General features: G+C 46.5%; 1 protein-coding gene across 1 annotated transcript in view; it reads right to left on the bottom strand.

Moving 5' to 3' along the window:
* The window catches only part of PDCD6 (programmed cell death 6), a 247,390-nt gene that overhangs the window by 26,091 nt on the left and 194,336 nt on the right, over positions 1 to 26,963 (bottom strand). The window contains exon 5 of the mRNA XM_040353418.1: positions 20,877 to 20,986. Coding sequence (XP_040209352.1) covers positions 20,877 to 20,986 — 110 coding nt within the window. The remainder of the gene's footprint in view (positions 1 to 20,876; positions 20,987 to 26,963) is intronic.

The following is a 26,963-nucleotide window of genomic DNA, read 5'->3' as shown; positions in this document are numbered from 1 at the left end:
CAATGGGATACTATGAGGCATCTCATATGGCAAGGGTGGTAGATTGGTGTACTCATGAGAAGATAAAACCATGGATTCTCTTGGAGCAAAAAACTACAAACATTCCCCTGGAGGGAATGGCCTGGATCCAAGAGATAGATTTACCACAGGGGGTAAAAAAACACCCTACAATAGGAGCAACTTTACGAGTTATAAAAAAAAGTTATTTAGGAAAACTAAAATCTCAACTTACCTTAGCCCACTCACTCCGGTCCCGGGGAACCCTAGGTTTCAGATAGGTCTTGCAGATTTACATTTTAATACTGTAAGACGTTTAGGATGGAGTAGGCCAATACACTTTGAAGGTGACAATCAAAGGACGAGGAGGGGAGAAAGGCATGAGGTACTGAGAAGAGAATTGGACCCAATGAGACAAAACCAACTGAGAGCCGCTATTAGAGCGTTGAACCCAAGAGAGAACGATTAGAGACCATTCAGAATTTGAGGAAATATGTTTGAAGGGAGAGTTTCTGAGACATGGTCTTTCTTTAATGTACAGTTTAAGAGTGGAGCTGGAAGCCCCGAAAGATTTACCATTTATACAAGCATGGGAAAGAGAATTAGAGATTGAATTCTCAGAGACTCCGAAAACAAAAATCTTCAACTTTACACATAAAGCTTTCCTAGCCACTAGATATCAGGAGGGAGGTTACAAGATCTTAACCAGATGGTACAAAACCCCTGTTTCATTAAAACTGATATTTCCAGAAGTATCAGATCAGTGTTGGTGGTGTGGAGAAGAGGAGGGTACTATGTTACATGTATTCTGGACATGTTCAAGGTTAAAAGAATTTTGGAAAATGGTCTCGGATACGGTAAAATAAATTACAGACGTGGAGTTAGGAGGAAACCCCGCCACCTATTTATTACTTGACTTTCCAATCTCCATGGCCAAGTTCAAAAAATCTCTTCTTAGACACTTACTAAACGCAGCAAGGGCATGTATTTCAATTCTGTTGAAAAGCACAGCTACCCCTACCAGACAACAATGGCTAAGTACAGTATCAGAAATCCAACAGATGGAGAACCTGACCATGGGATTAAGAGAACAAGAGGAGAAGTATAGATTGATCTGGACCCCATATATAAGATACAGGGACCTTTGAGGGGGGGGGGGGGGGAGAGAGGAGGGGGGGACACCGGGGAAGTATCCCTTTTTTGGGGGGGGGGGGGGGGGCAATGGGTGGATAAATAAGGCTACTGGAGAGTTGAATAAGAGGAACGGTGTTTTTTTGAGGCCAAGATATTGTTAATCTATGTAACAGTATATAGAAGGTACATATATTTGTAAATGAAGTAACTAAGTATGGATAACATTTTTTTTTTTTTATAAAATAAAGAATAAAAAAAAAAAAAAAAAAGTATTTAGGTAATACTGGTCCACCTTGCCCGAGGCAAGATTCAGGGCTCCTCCTTCCCTCGTCGTCTCCATCCCCCGACGGGAGGTATGAAATGTGGTGTGGGTTTTTTTCCTCCCCCCGACTCTCACTTTCCCTCTCTCTCTGGTTTGAGGGAGGGGGGAAGGGAGGGAGATAAGGGGGAGGCCACTTAAATTAAAGAATGAGAAGCACAAATTATATTTAAATATAATAGGCTGGGTGGGTTAAGGGAGTTCCTCGCCCCCTTTTTTTTTTTCCCTCTTTTTCACTTCCTCCCTCACTATTTTTGAGAGAGGCTTATAGGTTATGGGGTACGAGAGTTCACTCTCGTCCCCTCATAAGAACAGATTGAGGGCACATGTATTAATAGTTTAAGAAGCGGGCACTGAGCACTTTAAAAAGGGGGACTAGGGGGAGGAGAAAATGAAAATAAACGTTAAGGAGGAGATAGGATGGTCCCATTATGTGTAATTGTTTATTGTTGTGATGTATATGTATGAAATGTTTTAACTGTGGAGAAAACAATTTTTTTACACGTTTATTGACAAAGTATGGTAAATTGTATTTATGTATTTATGTTTTAAAAAAACCCCAATAAAAACAAATTGAAAAAAAAAAAAAATTGAATACGTTTTTCACAGTTTGATTTTTTTAAAAGTAGCTGCATCACTCTTTTGCCAATTTGATTATCACCATTTGTTCATAAGTGCAGTGGTGGCAACACAGAAAGGGCGGATTTATCTTTGTTACCATTATTTACAAAGTGGAAAATAGCCTATCTTTAGGAGTGACTAGGCAGAAAGAATTAACTTCAAAGCCGAACCGCCCCACCCAGGGTGCGGTCCCACTGACTATATCCCCTCAGCCTGCACCAAGCAATTCAGTTCGTAGCAAGCAGTACAGACAAAGAGGGGTGGTGGGTGCCGTGTCCATCCATGAACTCAGAAAGAGATTTTACGGTGAGCATAAAATCCTATTTTCTCTTCCATTCATGGAACTCAAAACAGCCGCCTGCAAAACTTTGTGGCCGAAGAAGCACTCACATCAACTTGTAAAGTTTCGTGAAAGTGTGACTGGGCGACCAGGTCGCCGCCTTACACACCTGGGAAACAGACACTTGATGTCAGAAAGCCCAAGAGGCACCATTGCCCTGGTCAAATGCATCGTGATAGGGAGGCGCCTGACCCTTTATGGCGTAAGCCTGATAAGGATCTGTCGGGTCCACCTCGAAATGGTGGCCGATGAGACCGCTGGGCCCTTCTTGGGACCAGCCACTGAAACAAACAGCGAGTCTGAACTCCGGAACAGAGCAGTAACAGACGAGTACATTCTCGAAGCTCAGACAGCGTCCGAGGAATGCCACGTCGTCTCCTTAGGATTCGACGGATTAGGACACAAGTATGGCAGTACAATGTCTTCCTTGAGATGGAAGGTCAAAATTACCTTAGGAAGAATCTAAGGCTGCGAACGCAGCACCATCTTATCCTTGTGGAAGATCAAAATGGGGAGCCTTTCATGACAAGGCAGCCAGCTCAGAACCAGTCTTAGCTGACATAACAGCCACATAACAGCCACCAAAAGGACCACTTTCCCAACAAGGGAACTTCCCTAATGTTCTCAAACTCTCGTAGCGGTAGACGCCAAGGTGCGTCTGCTATTCAAATCCCCACGGAGGTAGTGGAGGACGGACCGGAGGGGCCACATGCCGAACCCCCTGTACAAATGTTCTGACTAGAGAGTGAGTCGCCAGGAGTCGCTGAAAGAAAACAGCCAGGGTAGATATATGCCCCTTAAATCGTGCTTAAAGCAAGCTTTTGGTCCACCCCGCGCTGTAAGAACAGCAGGCCTCTGGACACTATACAAGTCAGTGGATTCCACTTAATTTCCTCGCAAAGGGCTAAGTAAGCTCTCAAAGTGCGATAATAAATCCTCCTAGAGGATAACTTCCTAGCCTTTCTCATGGTAGGAATCACATAATCCGACAGGCCCCGGTCTCTTAGTACATGGCTTTCAATAGCAATGCCGTTAAAGCCAGCGACTGTAAAGCAGGATGCAGTATGGGACCTTGTGACAGCAGGTCCTCTTTCAGCGGAAGACGCCAAGGGACGTCTGCTACTAGCCTCACTAGATCGGCGTACCAAGGGCGCCAAGGCCAATGAGGAGTAATTAGGATCATAGGAATCCCCTTTGCCTCCACTCTGCGAAGCAGAAGAGGCAGAAGCATTAGAGGAGGGAAGGCATAGATTAACCGGTACTGACTCCACGGCGCCACTAACGCATCTGTCGCGTCCGCTCATGGGTCTCCTGACCTGGCCACAAACCTCAATACCTTCCGATTGAGTCGAGATGCCAGGAGATCTACGTCTGCGTGCCCCATCTTGGGCAAAAGAGCTGAAACACCTCCGGGTGCAGAGACCATTCTCCATGGTCCAGCATCTGGCGACTCAGGTAGCCTGCCTGCCAGTTTTCCACACCCGGAATGTATATGGCCGACAGGGCCGGTATATATGCTCCTTTCTACACACCTTAGGATGTGAGCGACTTCTGGCGCTGCAGCCAAGCTTCTTGTTCCTCCTTGACGGTTGACATATGCCACCGCCGCAGCGTTGTCCGACTGGATCCTGACTGGACACCCTCGTAGCCTCTGAGACCATGTGGAGAGGCACAGCCTGATCGTCTGAAGTTCCAGGCCCTTGATTGGCAAATAAGAATCCTCTGGAGACCAGCAACCTGTTATGTACTGGAACGTACCTTGTAGCCAGAGCCTAGTGTGCAGGAGGAGGCCTCTCTTACAGCCCCGGCTCTGGAGCTGCTGGAGTGGGGACAGCAAGCTCGGGAGCGCGGCAAGGTAGGAGTGCCTGGTGATGACAGCAGTCTGGCACGGTTGGTGGTCCTTCAGGACGGTAGGTGCAGGAGGCAGCGTCTCTGGAGCCGGCACAGGTACTGGATGGAGACAGCAGGAACTGGTGAAGCAAGCCGGGTTAGGTGCGGAACAATACTGATATCAGGGTCAACAAGCCGGGTCAAGCGGGTAATCAGGTGGTTAATCTTGTGAGAGTAAGCGTGGCCTGCGCACAGGCATAGATGATTGCTGCTGGTTCTGGTCATTAATATGTGTGCGCATGCGTGCACGCCGGAGCCTATTGGCAGGTCCCCGACATTGCCCCCCCAAGGGGCAGCCTCCGGATGCCAAGTCGGGCCCTTTTCTCAGGGCGAGCAGAAAAAAAAGCACGGACCAGTCTTTGTGCATGAATGTTACTTTCGGGTTCCCAAGAGTTGTCTTCTGGGCCATACCCTTTCCATTTAACTAAAAATTGCGTTTGCCCTTGCCGTTTCCTACAGTCAAGGATGGCCTCCACCACGTATTCCTCGCAACCATCAACCAAAATAGTTTCCGGAGGACTGGCCCCTCTGTCAGGAAAGGGATCAGGAACTGCAGGCTTCAACAATGAAACATGAAACACTGGATGAACTTTAAGGGAATCGGGTAAAGACAGTTCATACGATACCTTGTTGATCCTTCTTTGTATTGGAAAAGGTCCCATGAACTTTGGTGCCAACTTCTTGGAAGGACAGGCCAACCTGAGGTTAGTTGTAGATAGCCATACATGGTCACCTGGTTGAAGATTCAGCTCACCTCTCTTCTTCCTGTCGTAGAACTTCTTGCTGTCGGCTTGGGCTTTGGTCACTGCTTCCTGCAACACCTGATTGTTGTGGCTGAGGAACTCCACCGTGCTCGGCACTGCCGGAACTGGAGATTCTGGAAAAAAGTCAGGTACAAATGTTAGGTTAAAGCCGTAATTGGCAAAGAAGGGGGACTGCCCAGTGGCTGAATGGTTGGCATTGTTATAGGCAAACTCCGCTAAGGGCAGCAGGGAGACCCAATCGTCCTGGGAGAAGGACGTGAAGCACCTAATGTACTGCTCCAACGTCTGGTTGGTTCTCTCAGTTTGCCCGTTGGTTTGGGGGTGATAGGCTGAGGAGAAGACAAGTTCGATCTTCAAAGTCCCACATAGGGCTCTCCAAAAACGTGACGTGAACTGAACCCCCCTATCAGACACGATGTTTGCAGGGACTCCATGTAGTCGGATAATCTCCTTGATGAAGACACAGGCAGTCTCTGCAGCTGTCGGGGTGCCCTTTAATGGGAGGAAATGAGCCATTTTAGATAGACGGTCTACGACCACAAAAATTGCCGTACATCCTTCAGAACATGAAAGCTCTACTATAAAGTCCATGGCAATCATCTTCCAGGGTCTATCAGGTACAGGTAAGGGTTTTAGTAAACCCCAGGCTCGGTTCCTTGTAGTCTTGTTCTGATTGCAGATGGGACACGTATTGACATACGATTTGCAGAACTCTTCTAAACCTGGCCACCAGAAGGTACGACGTACCAGTTCAAGGGTTTTGCGAACCCCAAAGTGCCCTGCCAACGGGTGGTCATGAAGGAGTTTCAAGACCTCCACACGATTACTTCCTGGAACGAAAATTTGACTTCCTTTCCAGAACAGCCCGTCTCTGTACGTTAAAGTAATACCAGGAGGTTTGGAAGTGCCCGTGGATGCCTCTCTAATCAGAGAGCAGATCAGTCTGGAGAAGTAAAAAATTACCTGCTGGTAGGATGGTGTCGGGAACAGATACATCTTTGGGGTTATCATGCATCCGTGATAATGCATCTGGCTTGATGTTCTTTGACCCTGGCCGGTAAGTGATGTGGAAACAAAAGCGTGAAAAAAAAAAAAAAAAAAACAGTGCCCAGCGGGCCTGCCGAGGTTTTAATCTTTTAGCGGATCTCAGATATTCAAGGTTTTTGTGATCAGTATAGATTAATATTGGATGGGCTGCGCCTTCTAATAGGTACCTCCATTCCTCCAACGCGGTCTTTATGGCAAGTAATTCACGGTCACCCACATCATAATTTCTCTCCGCGGGGGAGAGCTTCCGGGAAAAGAACCCGGCAGGATGCATTAGATCTTTATTCCCTTGGCGTTGGGAGATAACAGCCCCCACTGCAACTTCAGATGCATCTACTTCAAGGAGATAAGGTAGTGTTGGATCAGGATGGCTGAAGATAGGGGCTGAAGTGAAAAGTCCTTTAAGCTTGTCAAAGGCCTTTTGGGCTTCTGGATTCCAGCGGGAAGTTCTGTTTGGTCAGTTGGGTAATGGGTGAGATTATTGCAGAAAACCCCCTGACAAACCTCCTATAGAAGTTCGCAAACCCCACGAAGCGTTGCACTCCTTTCTTATCCAGGGGTACTGGCCAGTCGAGTATAGCAGACACCTTTCGGGGATCCATTTTAATTCCTGTAGGGGAGATCACCAGGCCCAGGAACTGGATGGTTTGCTGCTCAAACTCACATTTCTCCGCCTTGGCATACAATCCGTGTAACCGGAGATGGCTGAGGACTTTACGGACGTGTTCCCGATGTCTGTCTAGTGATCCGGAAAAGACTAAGATGTCGTCAAGATAGACAATCACAAAGATGTCGAGGAAGTCTCTGAACACATCGTTGATAAAATGTTGAAAGGTGGCGGGTGCGTTGCACAGACCAAAGGGCATGACCAGGTATTCGTAGTGCCCGAATCGGGTACGAAAAGCTGTCTTCCACTCATCCCCATCCCTAATACGAACCAGGTTGTAGGCTCCTCTCAGATCCAACTTGGTGAAGATGATGGCAGATCTTAGTTTTTGGAAGAGGTCAAGTATCAGGGGAAGCGGGTACCGGTTCTTCACCGTGATGTTATTTAGCTTGCGATAGTCCACACACGGACGAAGGGACTGATCCTTCTTGGTAACAAAGAATATCCCCGCGCCCGCCGGAGAGGTAGAGGGCCAAATAAATCCCTTGTTTAAATTTTCATCGATGTATATCTTTAGGGCTTCTTGCTCTTTTTCTGATAACGGGAAAATGCGGCCAAAAGGAATTTCAGCCCCCGGAAGGAGCTTGATAGGACAGTCATAAGGGCGATGAGGCGGAAGGGAGTTGGCCCCCCGTTTACTGAAAACGTCCAGGAATTCGTGATAGCGTTCAGGAACAGACTGAAGTAGGTTTGGGTCAGAGTCCATGCATAGCAGGGTAGTAGGTGAGCAAGAGGGCCCAGGCATACAGTGTTTCTGACAATAGGGGGACGGAAATGACACTTCTCCGGATACCCAGTTAATGAGAGGGTTATGGGCCTGAAGCCAGGGTAGACCTAGGATAACCGGAAACAGAGGAGAGGAGATGATGTTCAGGATCAGCAGTTCCTTGTGTTGAGGGGCAATTATAGCAGGCAGAGGAAGAGAGTCTCCTGGGTCACCTGACCTGAACTAATGCGGGAGCCATCGGCCAGAAAAACAGAGTCCATGGGCCTTTCTTTGAAGGGGGATATTGTTTAAGTTGACGAAGGCAGAGTCAATGAAGCAGCTACATGCGCCGGAGTCAATGATAGCGTTGACTGGAACCATTCTTCCCAGGCACTGTAATGAGAAAGGGAGAGCAAGGTGGGTTGCGTTGGCAGACAGAGCTGAAAAGTTAACGGGAACTGAAGGAAGACACTTACACATTTTGACAGGACAGTTGCGCACGTAGTGGCAAGCCTCGCCGCAGTAGAGGCAAAGGTTCAATTGGCGGCGGCGTGCCCGTTCTTCGGGTGGTAGTGTTGGTCGCATAAGACTGAGTTGCATTGGCTTGGAGGTGTCCAGGGTGGTGCTGGAAGGATTAGGACAGGTGGGAGGCAGGTAGCGAGAAGCAGGCATTGGTACTCTTGCGGTCATCCAGGCTGGGCGACCTGGCTGAGAAGAGCGCTCGGCCTGGCGTTCACGGAGCCTGCGATCAATTTGAATGGCCTTGGTGATCAAATCTTCGAGGGTCTCAGGTACCCCAACTCGGGCGAGCTCATCCTTTAAGCTCTCGGAAAGGCCCAGGCGGAACTGATGCCGCAGAGCCGCGTCGTTCCACTGAGTGTTTGCGCTCCAGCGTCTAAAGTCCGTGACGTAGTCCTCGGCCGCTCTGCGACCTTGCTGGAGCGCGAGCAGGGCAGACTCAGCGGTAGCAGCTCGTTGGGGGTCATCATACAGCTGAGCCATGGCCTCAAAGAAGGCGAGTAGGGTCCGCGTCTGGTCACTGTTCTCTTTGAGCAGCCGATGGGCCCAGGTCTGAGGTTCACCTTGTAGTAGGGAGACCACAAATCCCACTTTGGTGGCTTCTAAAGAAAAAGTCTGTGGTTGCAAGGCGAAGTAGAGCTGGCAGGCATTACGGAAGGCCCGGAATTTAGCTCGATCTCCCGCAAATCTTTCTGGTACTGGGAGTCTTGGTTCGGGTGGAAGCATTACTACCGAGGGAGCAGAGGCAGCAGACGCGGTCCTGGCAGAAGATGTAGGAGCTGTATCGCCGGAAGCGGACAGACTTTGCCCTTGTCGCTCTAGTCTCAAATAGCCTTGCTGTAGCTTCTTTATTGCTTCTGTGAGGGATGCCAGTGTAACATCTCTGATGTTTCACTAGGCAGAACGAGCGCAGCTGTGCCTTGTCCAAGCAGCTGCGCTCCGTTCTGCAAGACGTCCGCGTCACTTCCGGTGCGTGGATGTCTGCGTTCCAGCGTGGAACGCGGAAGTGCGACTCAGCGTCCTTCCCCGTTTTCCCCGCGAATTCGGGGCTATTTAAACTCCTCACAGATGGCGGCAGGGTGTTCAGTTATTCTGTCGGATGCCTGCCGCCACCCGAGAACCACCATTCCGCACCTGCAAGCCCTGGAACCACCGCAGTCCTCCTCCTCCCTGTTTCCAGTCATCGGATCTCTGTCTCCCTGATCCACAGGCTGCATGCCTGCACCTCTCTGCACCCTGCCTTAGCCTTACAGGAAATCCTCAGCTTCCAGGATTCTGGGACTCTGCTACCTATAACCCACAACCTCCCTTCAGTGGACTACAACAACCAACAGAACTGCAAGTATCCTGAACTAAGATTTACCTCTTGCATTGTGACCTTGCATACAAGTTGTGGGGATTGATATTGCTGAATCCTGTTCCATTATAGATCTCTTCTAAAACATACTGATGGACTGTATTCTGTAGATAGTACTAAGTCTAATATTGTGAAGTAACAATATTACTGCCATATATTAGTACCCTACTGCATTGAGACCTGTCACATAAATACTGCATAGCAAAAGATATACAGTAAGATTTACATTTCATTTGAGAGACTTTAACCCTAAACCCTTATATGCTTATTAAGTAATAAGCTAGTATACGTTGGTACCACATTGAGGTTGTGATGAATTAACCCCAAACTTTCTGCTAAAATAAGAGAGTGCACTGGTGGTTAAACCTGAGAAGCCTCTGCAGCGGAGATCCAACCGTACTTTTAGTAATTACAAGGCAGTATTGTCACAGCCAGGTGTTTGCAGATCTCCTCCATGGCAGGGGCTATTCATGCAGGCTCTGTCATGGCTGTCTGATACTGTTATGTACTGGAACATACCTTGTAGCCAGAGCCTAGTGTGCAGGAGGAGGCCTCTCTTACAGCCGCGGCTCTGGAGCTGCTGGAGTGGGGACAGCAAGCTCGGGAGGGCAGCGAGGTAGGAATGTCTGGTGATGACAGCAGTCTGGCACGGTTGGTGGTCCTTCAGGACGGTAGGTGCAGCCGGTATATATGCTCCTTTCTGCCCACCTTAGGATGTGAGCGACTTCTGGCGCTGCAGCCAAGCTTCTTGTTCCTCCTTGACGGTTGACATATGCCACCGCCGCAGCGTTGTCTGACTGAAACCTGACTGGACACCCTCGTAGCCTCTGAGTCCATGTGGAGAGGCACAGCCTGATCGTCTGAAGTTCCAGGCCCTTGATTGGCAAATAAGAACCCTCTGGAGACCAGCAACCTGTTATGTACTGGAACGTACCTTGTAGCCAGAGCCTAGTGTGCAGGAGGAGGCCTCTCTTACAGCCCCGGCTCTGGAGCTGCTGGAGTGGGGACAGCAAGCTCGGGAGCGCGGCGAGGTAGGAGTGCCTGGTGATGACAGCAGTCTGGCACGGTTGGTGGTCCTTCAGGACGGTAGGTGCAGGAGACAACGTCTCTGGAGCCGGCACAGGTACTGGATGGAGACAGCAGGAACTGGTGAAGCAAGCCGGGTTAGGTGCGGAACAATACTGATATCAGGGTCAACAAGCCGGGTCAAGCGGGTAATCAGGTGGTTAATCTTGTGAGAGTAAGCGTGGTCAGATTTCAGGTGCAGGGTCTGGTAACGGTGGGCAGGAGAGCAGAGCAGAGTCAGAGCAAGCCAGGGGTCGGATTGGAGAGGTTCAGATGGTCAGACAGAGCCGGGTCGGTTTGGGTAGCAGGTTCAACAGGTCACAGGTTTTTAGGTACAACGCTGCAGATCAGACAGCAAAGTGTCACTGTAACTGCTGGCTTTTTAAAGGCAGAGTGGCGCCAATCGCGCATTAACGAGCACGCGCGCGTTCCCGCCACGCGTACAATCGCCGTGCACGTGTATTTGGCGCATATGCATGCGCATTTGCTGCACGCATGCGCACATTTGGTGCACAGAAGGGAGGCCTGACCAAGTGGCTCACCCAGATTTGATAATCCAGGGATGATGGGCGCTTGTCCCATCTGGACAGAATTTCCTTCTGTAGCACTCGCGTGTGAGATTGCGCCTATGATACCGCCTCGAAGGAGGCCACCATGAGGCCCGGGACTCGCATGCAAAAGCGGAGTGACGACCCTTCTGGGATGTCAACTACCGCACTGCAGCCCGAAGGGTCTGCAACTTTTCCACAGGGAAGAAAACCTTTGCCTCTGTGGAGTCCAGAATCAATCCCAGATATACTAGGCATTGAGTCTGTACCATTACTGACTTCTGAATGTTCAGTAGCCACCCAAAGTATCTAAGGGTCTGACCTGTTATAGACACGCTCACCTCTAATTCTGAGGCTGAAGCTGCCCTCAGAAGCAGGTCGTCCAAGTAGCCCACGATAGCGATGCCCTTGGTGCCGATGCCAGGCCAAAGGGGAGAACCACAAATTGATAGTGGTCTTCCCTGACCGCAAAGTGCAGAAGTCTCTGCTGCTTTGTGCATATGGGGACATGTAAATCCGGAATCTTTGTACCTTCACAAAGCAATTGAGGGGCCTAAGGTCCAGAATTGAGCGAACGCCCTCCTTCTTTGGTACTATGAACAGATTGGAGTAAAACCCCTGAAACCGATCCTGTACTGGGACAGGAATAACCACCCCGCGTTTCAGCAGGTCTTGAACTGCCCCAAATAGGGCTTTCCGACGAATCGGTTGTAGTTGGCGGTTGGAGGGAAAAAAAATCTGTTTGGTGGGCAAGATAGAAGTTCGATCTTGTACCCTGAAGACACTACTTTGCAAACCCACCGGTCGGGGACACGAGATGTCCACCGGGTCGCGAAGTTGTCCCCCCCATCCGAGAGATGTGTGGGGGCAACCCTTCATGCGGATGTAGATTTGTCTGCAGGTTTGTTGAGTTTGCGAAACCAGGGACGTCTCAGTCCCTGAGCAGGTGCTTTATCGGCCTGTGGTCTTTTACCCGCCGTACTGGGCGGACGAGAAAACCGCTTGTGTGCGGTAAGAAGGGCCCTTGCCTACGGCGTGGCTCCACACCCTTTTTGGACTGTATGAGCAGTGTGCTCTTACCTCCTGTAGCATCTTTAATTATGTCATCCAGGGAAGTTCCAAAAAGTCTGTCGCCCTTAAAGGGCAAGTCCATCAGGGCTTTCTTGGAAGATTGGTTGGTGGACCAAATCTTAACCAAAGTAGACGGTGCAACACCACCGCCTGACCTGAAGCTCTGGCCAGCAGAGGAATAGTGTCCAAGGCTGATTCACAAATGAATTTAAGCCTTGTAATAGGTCAGCTGGGGCTACCTCGTTCGAGGAAGCCTGACGTTTGTAACCCATAGAGCAGCATCTTTGCCCCTTCCGTGAGTGTCTGAGACACCAGGGCCCCAACTATGGTTGGGCATACCGTCAAACACACTACCGTGTACAAACAGATAGATATCTCACCGCTCCAGGTGAGCCCCGTGAGCAATCAAGGGTTGTTGAACCACCAAGGTGCTGGCAATGCTAATGATAGCAAATAAATGGACGAGAACTGGACAGCCGCACTCCAAAATCACTTAAAAAAGTTGTCTTTATTTTTCAACTGCACAAACAGTCACTGCAAACCAACAAGATACAGTATGGCCGACGCGTTTCGCACTTAGTCAGTGCTTAGTCATGGCTAGAGAAGGTTCACACTATAATGACACATATACTAAAACACACTATCATGTGAAAAAAGGTCCACCTATGGCGATACAAAATCAATTAAACAATTAAACATAAATCAAAACCAGCTGGAAGGGGTAGAGCCTCCCTCAAAACAATGCATGCAACGCACATATAAGAAAATGCATGAGAACACCTGTATATGTTAAAATACCTCTATAAAATCTTGATAGGAGCCGTAGCCCATGTGTAACCATATCTAGAATCTGCAACAATGGATGCATCTTGAAACATAAAATAACCTGCCCTTATAAAAAAATAAAAAATAACAATGTAGAATATCCATAATGACCACAAGAAAAGGTTAAACCTTAGTGTTCCGGATATGGTGTGTTCCCTATAGTATATCGGGCTCTAGCTGGCCATAATACAGATATTGGCAGCAAACCTGTCATTAAAACAAGTGATCTAGTAGAAAAGTCTGTAGTCTAATGCCACAATATACAATCAAGCTCACTGCATTTAGTAATAATAATGTGCTCTGTGTAGTGCAATAATATTAATTTGTATACGGACATCTGTGCATGTGATGATCTAGTAGAAAAGTCTGATCTAGTGCCGCAATATACAAATCGTGTTCACTGCATTCAGTAGTAATAATATACTCTGTGTGGTGCAATAATATTAATTTGTATACGGACATCTGTGCATGTAATGACATGACTGATCAAAATATAAAAACCTAAACTACGCAAGTGCATATGTATTCTACTGAAAAAGGTTAAACCTTAGTGTTCCGGATATAATGTGTTCCCTATAATATATCGGGCTCTAACTAGCCATAGTGCAGATATTAGCAACAAACCTGTCATTAAAACAAGTAATGATCTAGTAGAAAAGTCTGTGGTCTGATGCCACAATATATAATCGTGCTCGCTGCATTTAGTGGTATTAATGATATGTTCTGTGTAGTGCAATAGTGTTGATATTGTATACGGACATCTGTGCATGTGGTGATCTAGTAAAAAGGTCTGTGATCTAGTGCCGCAATATACAATCGTGTTCACTGCATTTAGTAGTATCAATAATATGCTCTGTATAGTGCAATATTATTAATTTCTATACGGACATCTGTGCATGTGATGACATGACTGATCAAACTATAAAAACCTGAACTACGCAAGTGCATATGTATTCTTCTGGACCATGGCCCAATCTGCAGGCTGCACTAGATGTAAATGGAGATATATAGATATCTTCCGCAACTGCAAGGAAGCGCATGTGTCCCAGAGTGATCTAAAGCAACATGCAAACTAATGGCCATAACGTGGATCATGATCCTGCATGAAAGTCTGTTGCCCAAAACCAAAACATGCAAGTGAACAGCAAAAACATTCTAATGACTAAAATAATACAAAACCCCAATATAAGGGTTCATAGGAGGGTTCAAAAAGGGCATGTATGGCCATAATGCAAATATTGGCAGTGAACCTATCATTAGAACTAATGGTGATCCAGTAGAAAAGTCTGTGGTCTATTACAGCAATAGGCAATCATGCTTGCTACAATATTATATCTTGTGTATTGCAGTGATGTTAATTGATGTACAACCGTGTGTGTATGTGGTAGTATGACTGGTAAACCTATAGACAACTAGACCAGGTGGGTGCGGGGGTACCTTGGAGACACGGATACAGGTGGATGAGCTATGATGTATGTAGTCTCTATTCCAGCATCCCGCACCATCTGGGTTTACAGGCGGTCTCTTACTTTTTGAAAGAGTCAGGAAAGTACTCATTGGTTTTACAGGAATTTATTATTTCAGCTCTAAAGTATTTACTAACTCACAACTTTTTTATGTTCGACGGGGTCTGCTACCTCCAGAGGTGCGGGGCTTCGATGGGGGCCAAGTTCTCACCGTCCCTGGCCAATTTGTACATGGGGTGGTGGGAAAGGTCCCGCATCTTTGGAGGTACCAGCCCCCGCCGCTCAGATACAGTATTGTATTGTCGTTTCATAGATGACCTGCTTCTCATCGTGTCAGATGAGTTCGCAGATCTGAATGAGTGGCTAGATTATCTTAACGATAATGAACTGAATCTTCGGTTCACGGGCAATTTACAGCCCACCACCATTGAATTCCTAGATGTGAAGCTCACAGGGGGCAAACGGTACCATCTCTACGAGTCTCTATAGGAAGAACACAGCGGGCAATGCCCTGCTACGAGCTGACTCATCACATCCTTCACATACCCTCAATAGCATTCCTTATGGGCAGTTTCTCCGGCTCAAGAGGCTCTGCTCCTCTTCTGCCGATTTCACAAGAGAGGCTCGGGAAATGGCGAACAGGTTCAAGGACAGAGGCTATTCAGCCACAGTCATTAACAATGCCCTTCAGAGGGTCAGTACCATTCCTAGGGACTCACTGTTGGTTAATAGGGGACCGAGGGACACACACACTAGTCCCACGATTGACACATCAGCCCCCATTTTTTCCACTGCATATAGCATGGAGTTCAATAAGATCAGGCAGATTGTCAACAAATACCTGCCTGTCTTATACAGCGATATGTCCTATGTATCTATTCTATCTAAAGGTATTAGAACAGTGAGTCGCAGAGCCCCCACTCTGGGGGGAGTCCTGTCTCCTAGTCTTTTTGAATCTAAACCCATTTCCCAAACATGGTTGAATTTTGTGGGCACCTTTAAATGTGGCACCCATGGGTGTAGATACTGTCCTCTAATAGGAACTGGCCAAGTTGTGAAATCATGTTCCAATGGTAGAGATTTTAAAATTAAAGAATTTATTAACTGCAACACGAAATACGTGGTCTACGTCATTACATGTAATTCCTGCCATGTCCAGTATGTGGGTAGGACAATCAGGAGATTAAGGGACAGACTTAGTGATCACTTGTATGATATTGAGAAAGACCACAATACCAACGTGGCTAAACACTGGAATAACGTACATGACAAAAATATTTCCAGTTTGTCCATACAGGGCATGGAGAGGATTGTGTGCCCAGCCAGGGGGGGCGACAAATTTAAACTTCTCTGCAAACGAGAGGTGTTTTGGATATTTCATCTCCATTGTAGACAGCCTCAGGGGCTCAACTTTGATTGGGATGTTTCCCATTTTCATGATTGATTACCCCCCCTGCCGGGCACACTCACATTGTCCCTTCCATTCCCTGGTAACACAGTTTCATACAATTCATGTATGTTTTTTCAATTCCATCCTTGTCTGCTGATTGTCCCATCTCCACCAATTTGATTTATTCATCTAGCCACACACTGTCCAGTCATTTTACATGATATACACACTAGCCCACAGATGGGGGGTTTTAATATAGGTCCACTTCATCACCATTATCATTTTACATCATAAATTTCTTTTATATTCAGTCTCGGCCAGGTTTTCCCTCTGGTCCTCCGTCCGGAGGGGAGGGTTCTGCGTGGTGGGTTCACCGAGTTGCTGTATAGGGAGTGCATTCATGGTCATTTTTATTTTTGCGGCTAGATGTTGGAGACCCTTGAGTTCTTTTTGGGCTTGACATGAGCTCCGTTGTTACATTGCTCATGGTCTATCGTCCTCTCATTGTATACGGGTTCTCCCGCCTACCGCCATTTGAGACATATATTTAGTCCAATATTTATGGGTACCATGCCTGCACTGCACTGGAGTACCTGGCATTTATTGTCCAGTACTTCCTGTACATTCACCCGACGAACACCCCCACTCCTTGGTTCCAGTGATGTTTCACACTGAAACCCACACCATAAAACATAACATTTAGTATAGATCCCGCTTACATAGGGGTCCCTGTCTTCTCCCAATATACACTACGGGAACACCTTTTTTATAATAACATTTCCTCTATATATTTTTTCTTTTAATTTTTATCTTCATTCAAAACAATTCCTTTTTTTCTTTTGTTTTGCTAGAACTGTACAAATAAATGGATGAGCTCTCTATTTTTCACACCCGGTGAAATATCACATGTGACACTGTAGTTTAGTGTATGTCGACACTGGCTGTGCATTGGTCTTGCACTGATAATTTGGGGTTTCTTTTAGCCACATTAGGCTCATGGGGTGGTCACATCTGCCCATGCCACATAATCCTGCTAGTTTTCCATTCACGGGATCATCTAGATCGTTGGAACCTTGCTGCTTACATGTTTTAGCGCTGGACAACAGACTTTTACACAGGATCATGATACACACTAGGGCTATGACCACCACCAACGTTTGTCCCATTAATTTGCATATGGTTATATTCCATTCTGGGACACACCCGCTCCTTTGTAGTTGCGGGATTTATATATACCCCTATCCATATCAAGTGCAGCCTTCAAACCGAGCCATGGTTCTGAAGAGTGCTTACGCACCCACCTGGTCTAGTTGTCTATAGGTTTACCAGTCATACTACCACATACACACACGGTTGTACATCAATTAACATCACTGCAATACACAAGATATAATATTGTAGCAAGCATGATTGCCTATTGCTGTAATAGACCACAGACTTTTCTACTGGATCACCATTAGTTCTAATGATAGGTTCACTGCCAATATTTGCATTATGGCCATACATGTCCTTTTTGAACCCTCCTTAAGAACTTTCATTATATTGGGGTTTTGTATTATTTTAGTCATTAGAATGTTTTTGCTGTTCACTTACATGTTTTGGTGTTGGGCAACAGACTTTCATGCAGGATCATGATCCACGTTATGGCCATTAGTTTGCATGTTGCTTTAGACCACTCTGGGACACATGCGCTTCCTTGCAGTTGCGGAAGATATCTATATATCTCCATTTACATCTAGTGCAGCCTGCAGATTGGGCCATGGTCCAGAAGAATACATATGCACTTGCGTAGTTCAGGTTTTTATAGTTTGATCAGTCATGTCATCACATGCACAGATGTCCGTATACAAATTAATATTATTGCACCACACAGAGTATATTATTAATACTACTGAATGCAGTGAACACGATTGTATATTGCGGCACTAGATCACAGACTTTTCTACTAGATCATCACATGCACAGATGTCCGTATACAAATTAATATTATTGCACTACACAGAGCACATTATTAATATTACTAAATGCAGTGAGCTCGATTGTATATTGTGGCATTAGACCACAGACTTTTCTACTAGATCACCACTTGTTTTAATGACAGGTTTGCTGCCAATATCTGTATTATGGCCAGCTAGAGCCCGATATACTATAGGGAACACACCATATCCGGAACACTAAGGTTTAACCTTTTCTTGTGGTCATTATGGATATTCTACATTGTTATTTTTTATAAGGGCAGGTTATTTTATGTTTCAAGATGCATCCATTGTTGCAGATTCTAGATATGGTTACACATGGGCTACGGCTCCCATCAAGATTTTATAGAGGTATTTTAACATATACAGGTGTTCTCATGCATTTTCTTATATGTGCGTTACATGCATTGTTTTGAGGAGTTAATTTTGAGGGAGGCTCTACCCCTTCCAGCTGGTTTTGATTTATGTTTAATTGATTTTGTACCGCCATAGGTGGACCTTTTTTCACATGATAGTGTGTTTTAGTATATATATTATATGTCATTATAGTGTGAACCTTCTCTAGCCATGACTAAGCACTGACTAAGTGCGAAACGCGTCGGCCATACTGTATCTTGTTGGTTTGCAGTGACTGTTTGTGCAGTTGAAAAATAAAAAGACAACTAAGTGATTTTGGAGTGCGGCTGTCCAGTTCTCGTCCATGTATTTGCCAACACTACCATGTACAGGTTGTGGGTGATCGCCTCAGCCTTCTCATCCGCAGGGTCTTTGAAGCGCGAGCCCCCTCCACTGGTATGGTGGAGCTCGTTTAATCTGGACACAGGGGGGTCCACTATCGGGGGCGAGGTCCATCTTTTCAAGAAACTCTCTTCAAGAGGGTTCTTGGTCTGCATCTTCAGATACCTCAGGGCCAGGGTCATGAGCGCTAGCTGGACCCGGCAACGCATCCGAGTTGTCCCCAGCAGATGGCGGGGGGAAAGGGGCGTTTTCTAGCCCCCATTCTCCCACGCGCTGCTTCCACCTTGGCTACGAAGACATCTAGGATTGCCGCATAGCGTCCGATAAATCGGGTGCAGGGGCATCAATTGCCAGCTCAGGTGTCTCGGTGGAAAAAGCGTCTGCTTCTGACGCCCTGCTGTCCACACACCTGACACAGGGACCCCCAAACAAGTAACCCACCACTCCTGGCTGCAGCAGAGACAAGGGGGTTCCCCCCCCCCCTAGAGGACTCACCAAACAGGAACCGTAGTAGATGGTTTAGATAGCAGAGGTGCTGCCTGCAGAGTGTGAAAAGAAATACAGCATGGACATACAGAAAAGCAGAATCTCTTATGCAGCTTTCCACATTGTGTAAGTAGAAATACAGCATGCACACACCAAACATGGCCGCCGACAGCATGGAGCAAGACACACAGGAAAGCAGAATCTCTTATGCAGCTTTATACATTGTGCAAGTAAAGAAATACAGCATGGATAAACCAAAACCCCTGCCCAGCAGCTAGCTCAGAGAGCCTAGGAGGAGGAGAAGGGGGATAAGGCCCTTTACTCACCTCTCCAAGGATGCCCAGCTCTGTCTTCTTGCTAAAGCAAGGTAGTAGCTACTTACCCTTCCTGTGGGTTTATGCTGGAAGCATCCTGGACAGCACATCTACCGCATGGTAACGGAAACTGGCTGTCAGCCAGGCTACTGCGACTTGGTCCTGTAGACCGGTCCGATGCAAGCCCTGTAGCGTATAGCTCACCGGCCACCCGTAGAGCGACAGCATGTCGTGGACAACCCAGCGCGCAGCTATGGGCAGCACACGCTCGATGGCCGAAAATGGGAAGAATACAAGGATCTGGGATCCAGCCTGTCGCCCAGTCGGCAGTTAAACGGAGATCGCAGGAAAAACTTAAATAAATAAAAAATTCAAAAAAATAAATTTGAATTGAAAGCCTCCAAGCCTTGGGCCTGAAGGAAGCCATGTCTTCTCCTAGCACTAGGCTAAAAACTGGGGATATAGTCAGTGGGACCTGTCCATCCATGAACGGAAGAGAAAAGTTTTTGGTTGTATGTGGAAAATGACATGACAAAATGTGGAAAATTTCAAGGGGTGGCACTGTATGTGAACTGAGTTTGTTTCTTATTAAGAGCCCCCTCTTTGGAATAAATGTGCCTTGACTACTTTGACTACTACATGCTGTCTTTATGGGGACTTACTCGCATTGCGTCTAGATGGTCACCCATTTGGAAGTTGGTCATTTTATATTAGGATTATGTGTACAAGACCATTGGCTGTTTACTGAATGTACCCCAATTTTCCATCCTAGAGGCAGTGGCTTTACCTTGGCTTACTCATTTGCACCTCTATGGGCAACACACACACACACACGCTATGAATTCCAGTCTACCGTACTGGCTGATATTACTCTATTAAAGATTAGGAGTTCCAGTGTACCGATTCAGTCACATGTGCTCCTGAAGGATTCCCAAAACGCGTCCAAGTGAACTGTTATTGAAAACTTTTCATGTTGTGAACCCCTATGTGAAGAGTAATTTTTATTGTTGCGCAATAGATTTTTAATGGTACATGATAACGTTTTTAATGGTGCTCTAATGGTTTCTTTTCTATATGTCCACACAAAAAGTCGAAGACTACATATAATATGTTCATAGTTGCACAAGCTCATAAGTCTATGGTATTATAATAATGTCAGACTAACCACTTCTCTTTCCAATTAGGTTGGCACTAACAAAGACATATGATGGGGCTGAACGATGGCAACAACATACTGTACAAAGATTGAAAAGGAGTAGTGTGTACTTGGTTATAATACGCTCTAGTCCAAGGCACATGAGCCTACAGCTCCAACTCAAGGAGTGCTTGACAACAGCTCCCATGGCCCATCTGTTCTCAGCACTCCTTCCTCTGCCCTACAGCAGCTGCTTACTGACACAGGGGACCTGGAGTCACCAAATCACATGATCAAACCAGATTAAAAATAGGTAAGTGCACATATCCGTTTTATACATGTTAAGTGGGATTGGTAGGAGGAGGGGGGGGGCGAGGTAAACAAATTTAAGAATAGTTAAGCTGGCCATACATGGATCGCAAGGACCAGCCAAATTTCAATCCATGTATGGGCGCTGTAGTTGTACAGAAGCTGATCTACCGACATTTCAACAAAACTCACCTGCAGGACAGTGCAGCACTGAATGAAATCATCAAAGGCAACTTGACCTCTTTTCTGCCTGTCAAATTTGCGAATGAGAATATCATAAAATTGGTCCGTTAAACGATACCCTGCTCAAGAGAACATACAGAGAAGATTTAAATTGGATTAAATAGACACAAAGCACAACTGTTTTGCAAGGTTGTCTGAATTATGCAGACACTTATACATGGTTTTAATAAACAACTCCAGGTACACTTACTAGGTCTATTTAAAGGATTTACAGAAAAAAGGTTCACGATAAAGTCTTTTAGTTCTATTAGCCCGAATGTCATTGGGCAACATTTCCCTTTTGTACCACAGTCAGATTTATTCTATTTATATATAGGAGGAATGTGCACCATGTTAATGTTGCAACTGTTGAACAGTCGTTGAATGTTTTAGAAAACCGATTTAACCACTTAAGCCCCGGACCAATATGCTGCCTAAAGACCCAAGGGGTTTTTACAGTTAGGAACTGCGTCGCTTTAACAGACAATTGCGCGGTCGTGCGACGTGGCTCCCAAATAAAATTGGCGTCTTTTTTTCCCCACAAATAGAGCTTTCTTTTGGTGGTATTTGATCACCTCTGCGGTTATTTTTTTATGCGCTATAAACAAAAATAGAGCGACAATTTTGAAAAAAATGCAATATTTTTTACTTTTTGCTATAATAAATATCCCCCAAAAACATATATAATTCTTTTTTTCCCTCAGTTTAGGCCGATACGTATTCTGCCTATTTTTGGTAAAAAAAAAAAATCGCAATAATCGTTTATCGGTTGGTTTGCGCAAAATTTATAGCGTTTACAAAATAGGGGATAGTTTTATTGCATTTTTATTTTTTTTACTACTAATGGCGGCGATCAGCGACATTATGGCGGACACTTCGGACAATTTTGACAAATTTTTGGGACCATTGTCATTTTCACAGCAAAAAATGCATTTAAATTGCATTCTTTATTGTGAAAATGACAGTTGCAGTTTGGGAGTTAAACACAGGGGAGCGCTGTAACATTTAGTGTTCACTTAGTGTGTGTTTACTACTGTAGGGGGGTGTGGCTGTAGGACTGACGTCATCGATCGAGTCTCCCTAATAAAAGGGATCACTCGATCGATGCGCCGCCATAGAGAAGCACGGGGAAGCCGTGTTTACACACGGCTCTCCCCGTTCTTCAGCTCCGGGGAGCGATCGCGACGGGGCGGCTATAAACGAATAGCCGCGCCGTCGTCCCGGATCGCTACCCGAGGCTTACCGACCGCCACATGTCCCGATCGGACCCCCCTCCCACGTCAAGCAGAGGACGTACGGGTACGTACATGTGCCTGTCCGTGCCATTCTGCTGACGTATATCTACATGAGGAGGTCGGCAAGTGGTTAAAGAGGATTCATAACCGATTCATGAAATTTGAGCTGGGCACATATCTGCAGCATTTTGTTATCTCTCTTCAATGAGCCAAGTCCTGTAGCTCTCTCCTGAACTGTTCCTCGGTTATCAGCCCGATAACTCCTAACAAATTCTCCTAACAAATTCTCAGACTTTTTAGACAAAAAGCAGCCAGAATATTTTGTCCGGGGAGGTTGCTAAAATAATTAGCAGAGAGCAGGTCCTCCTTCACTTACCTCATTCTTCTATTTTGCTTTTTAAAATGTCCCTATTTCTTCTGAGAAATCCTCACTTCCTGTTCTTCTGTCTGCAACTCCACACAGTAATGTGAGGCTTCCTCCCTTGAGGGGGCGAGCAGGAGAGTCAGGACGCCCACTAACACACAGCTCCTTTCTCCATCTGCAACGTAGAGCGTCCTGGCTCTCCTGCTAGCGCCCTCAAGGGAGGGGGCGAGCACGACACTCCACACCAGGGAGAAAGCCTTGCATTACTGTGTGGAGTTACAGGCAGAAGAACAGGAAGTGAGGATTTCTCAGAAGAGATAAGGACTTATAAAAGCAGAAATCGAAGGATGAGGTAAGTGAAGGAGGACTGCACTAAGGTAAAAGAAGCTATTAAGGAAAACATTTTTTACCTTTACAACCCCTTTAACCAGGAAGAGAAAATCTAACACGATCTCTACTTTCTAAACAGTATATAAATGAAGACAACAGATATACATGTAAAACCTGTACAGTATGTAGGGAGATTTGGTTCATCCCTGTGTATCATATGAGGCTGTTGACTTAACTGGGTGTATGGAGGGCTTACATCCACTTTAAAGCCAACTTGAAGGTTTGCAAGCCTAAGATCCCCATAATAATGGTTGAGCTGTTTTTTTGTACAGTTTCAACATTAGGACTCCTAACTGAAAATTAAAAGACCATCCAATTGAATCACAGCTGAATGGATAAAAAAAACTAACTAAACAGCTTGATCCCTTTCTCCAGTGCCAACCAAAAAAGGCACACTATAGCCATCTTGGACACCACAAAAAATACTTTGGCAAGCTTCTTTCACCACACCTGCCTGTGGGGTAACCCGTTCCTACCTCCTGGCCCAGAATCACCACAGGCTTCCACTGGTGGAACTTTCACAAATTCAAAATAATTGGATTTTTCCTACATCTTACCTGTAAAAATCCTTTTCTTGGAGTACATCACAGGACACAGAGCCGGTTATATTAACAACGATTTGGGTTATACGCCACCTATAGGTGAATGGACACTTTACCGTGCTGACGTCCTGTTTCCTAAACCTGTTCTGACTCCAACTACGCTGGTCTCTGGGTTCATGATTACTGGCTTGTCTGACTACCTGCATTCGCTTCTGATCCTGGCTTATGTTTTTACTACGTTTACTGCTCTGTACCATTTTTACCATTACATTAAAAGGTGTGATTTTTACTGCATTTTCTGTCTTCGTCTAATTCATGGTTCCTGACAGTAGGTGAAGGCCATGAATTCAGAAAATGCAGGCAATCCGAGTGGCAATATTTTTTCCAGATTGAATGAGCAGGACCACCGCATGGATCAGTTTGCCATAGCATTACAGACGCTCCTGATTCGCACTGCTCATCAGGATCCTCCCACTTTTTTTTTCCGGAACAACCAGTGTTTCAGGCCGTCCCTGCTGCTGCTCCAGTCTCAGTACAGGCACCCACCTTGAATATTACCTCTGTAAGATGTATGTCTGGTTCCGCTCCGCTTCACCAGTGATTTGGGGGTTAGCCAGTTCAATGCAGAGGGTTTCTCAACCAGGCTGAGATTTACTTTGGCATTCCCCACAGACAGAAGCAAAGAAGACTTTATTATTTCTTTGCTTTCTGAGCACACCTTGGCCTGGGCAAACCCTCTATGGGAGATGCAAAAACTCATTGTCCTGTATTACCCAGTGTAACGGGAGGGCCCGTGGGACCCAGAGGCTCTTGCAGGGTGTGGGGTACTCCCGTTTCAGCTTCACCGATGACTCGTGTCTAAAGTCATCTTATGTCCACTAAGGGCATAGGATGACTGAGAAATTATATCTTGGATTACAGGAGATGGGACAGTAATGATAATTCACAATGTATTCCAGGATATCTTGAAATATTACAGGTTGTTGATTCTAAACCCAACTGGTCAATAGAAAGTGATTCATTCAATGTGGGAACACAGACTGTTAAGGTGTTTAATGTCGTCTGCTACTGTCATGTAAATGAACCTTAGTCTGGCTCTCAAGAACCTTTCATTGTGTGATGCCAATTTACACTGTATTGTGTGAATTTCTATTGATGATAAATGTGTATTGTATAGCCGGTGAGAAGAGCTTATCTCGGAGTCACCTTGTCTGGGTAAATGATTAGTAATTAGCTCATGTAGATTATCTCGGAGTCAGAATGGCTGTCTCCTAAAAGATGTGTATTGAGCTCCTTGTGTCCTAAAAGATGTGTATTGAGCTCCTTGTGTCATGTTGTGGTTGGAGTTGGGTCATTGTGGTTCCTAAACTGTATATAAGAAGCCCGAGTTTCCCATTAAAGTCTATTCCTGTTGAACCAGAGAACAGAGCTGTGTCTCGTTTCTTGGGAATCCATATGGGCCGCTTTCATCTGCTGGATTGTGGAGTATCGGAAGCTGTCGTGGGTTGGTGGAATGGAATATCGTAAACGGCGTTAACCCCTGACCGTTACAATTGGTGGCAGCAGTGGGATGATTCCATCGCCAGAAGAACAGCTACAAGAGGACACAGGACAATGGAGACACAGTATGAACAGCTGAAGCCCTCTTCCCTCAAGGACTTACTGGAGAGCCGGGGCAGACCGGCCAACAACCGTAAGAAAAGGGACATTATCGCAGAACTTGTCGAAATGGATAGAGCTGAAAGGCCCATCGTAACAGACAGGACAGCCGAGGAGGCAAGTTTTGGCTGTTAAACCAAGACTGGCACAGTATAGTCCTAACCCTCCAGCAGAAATCATAGACCTAGTTATAGCTGCTGTGGATGCAACTTGGCTACATCAAAGAGGTGCTGCAGCAGCAGAAGTCACAGCAGCACCAACTGAAGAGAGAAGAGGTACAGATACCAGTCGCCATGGAAGAGGAATTCAGAAGGAGGTTACAAGAGATGTGGATACAGCACAGAGGACCAGTATCAGAGGAGGCCCTGCTGGGATGGTCCGATTTGATCCGTTGCCAACTCTGGAAGGAAGCGCTAGCTCTTGAGCTGCAACACCAGGGAAAGGTCCTCCCCTCCATCCATGTAAGGTACTGGCTGCAGTATGACGTATGAATGCCGTTGTTGGGGGAACAACCGAAGCAGGAGTGGACAGCCGAGTTAAGCAGGCTGATCCGGGCAGAGATGTGGTTGGACGAGCGCTACAGAGCCCTCCGGTGGTATGTAGCCCAAGAGTGCCCGTGGTCAGTGGATGACAGCCCCACGGAAGGCTATGACTATGATGGCCTGGGATTGTTGTATTGGAGGATGTCCAGTGATCCTGACTTTGGGAGTGATCGGGAGTGGCGCTTGGAGGAAATAATGGAGCACAGAGAGCAAAAATTGAATGTCTCGGAAGGGCACTGGGCACAGGAAGATTTGGAGTCTCTGGTCATTCAGGAATGGGAGCTGGAGATCGCCTACAGACAGCTGCTAGACTCTGCTCAGCAGCAGGGTGGGGCTCCCATTGCCTGGGACTATGAGGACATTTCAGATGACAGCACTAAAATCCTGGCTGATGAATCAGCAGTGAAAGATTGGAAGATTGCCATCCCTAAAGCTGAAGCTGATGATGTGGAGTTCCAGGGGGCTAGGGCAGTTGGCTCATCTCCCCAGCCACAGATTACCGAATATATGGATTAAATGGACTGTTCAGAGGATGTTATAGATTATGCATCGCCTGTTCAAGTACTGACAGCAGGACAGAGTACAGCAGACCCCTGCTCTACACCCATTGCAGTTTTGAAGGCCAGAGGCGAGAAGGTGATGGTTCATCTTTACCAGTGAATTTCAGAGATGCAGGGAGGAGAAGCAGACATTTTCCCTCCCCACCAGTTAGCCAGAGCAGATGGTGTGGAATCCCTAGCAGAAGAGCTGGCAACAAAGCAGAGTGCCACAGGTCTCTGCTCTCAACTAGCAGGAGAGGGAGTTCCTGTGGTAGTGGATGGGACTTTCAGTCTCCACTTGTATACCCCAGGGATGGGGGGCAGTTGGCCCAGAACAGCATGATGAACTGAGCCCAGTCACCCTGTCTTCTCTCCAGCGGCTGAAAGGATTCCAGAGAGAAGGGCCAGTCCAGGCCTCTCCCCAGTGGCAGGCATGTTCTCAGAGAGGCAGAGATTGGCTGGGTGAGTAATGCTCTGTTTGGAGCAATTTGGGGTACTGTATGGATACCAGCATTGGAGGAATGGAACCAAGGACTAACTTCGGAGTCAACCCCTTCTGGGGTCTCCTCCGGTGTTCGTCTCCTGCCGAAAGGGGAGACATGCAACGGGAGGGCTTGTGGGACCCAGAGGCTCTTGCAGGGTGTGGGTTACTCCAGTTTCAGCTTCACCAATGACTCTTGTGTCTAAAGTCATCCTATGTCCACTAGGGTCATAGAATGACTGAGAAATGATATCTTGGATTACAGGAGATGGGACAGTAATAATTCACAATGTATTCCAGGATAT

The sequence above is a fragment of the Rana temporaria genome, chromosome 5 (genome assembly GCF_905171775.1).
Source record: "Rana temporaria chromosome 5, aRanTem1.1, whole genome shotgun sequence".
Classification (NCBI taxonomy): Eukaryota; Metazoa; Chordata; class Amphibia; order Anura; family Ranidae; genus Rana; species Rana temporaria.
Note: the sequence above shows the minus strand (reverse complement) of the source record. Positions and strands in the feature narration are given on the sequence as shown.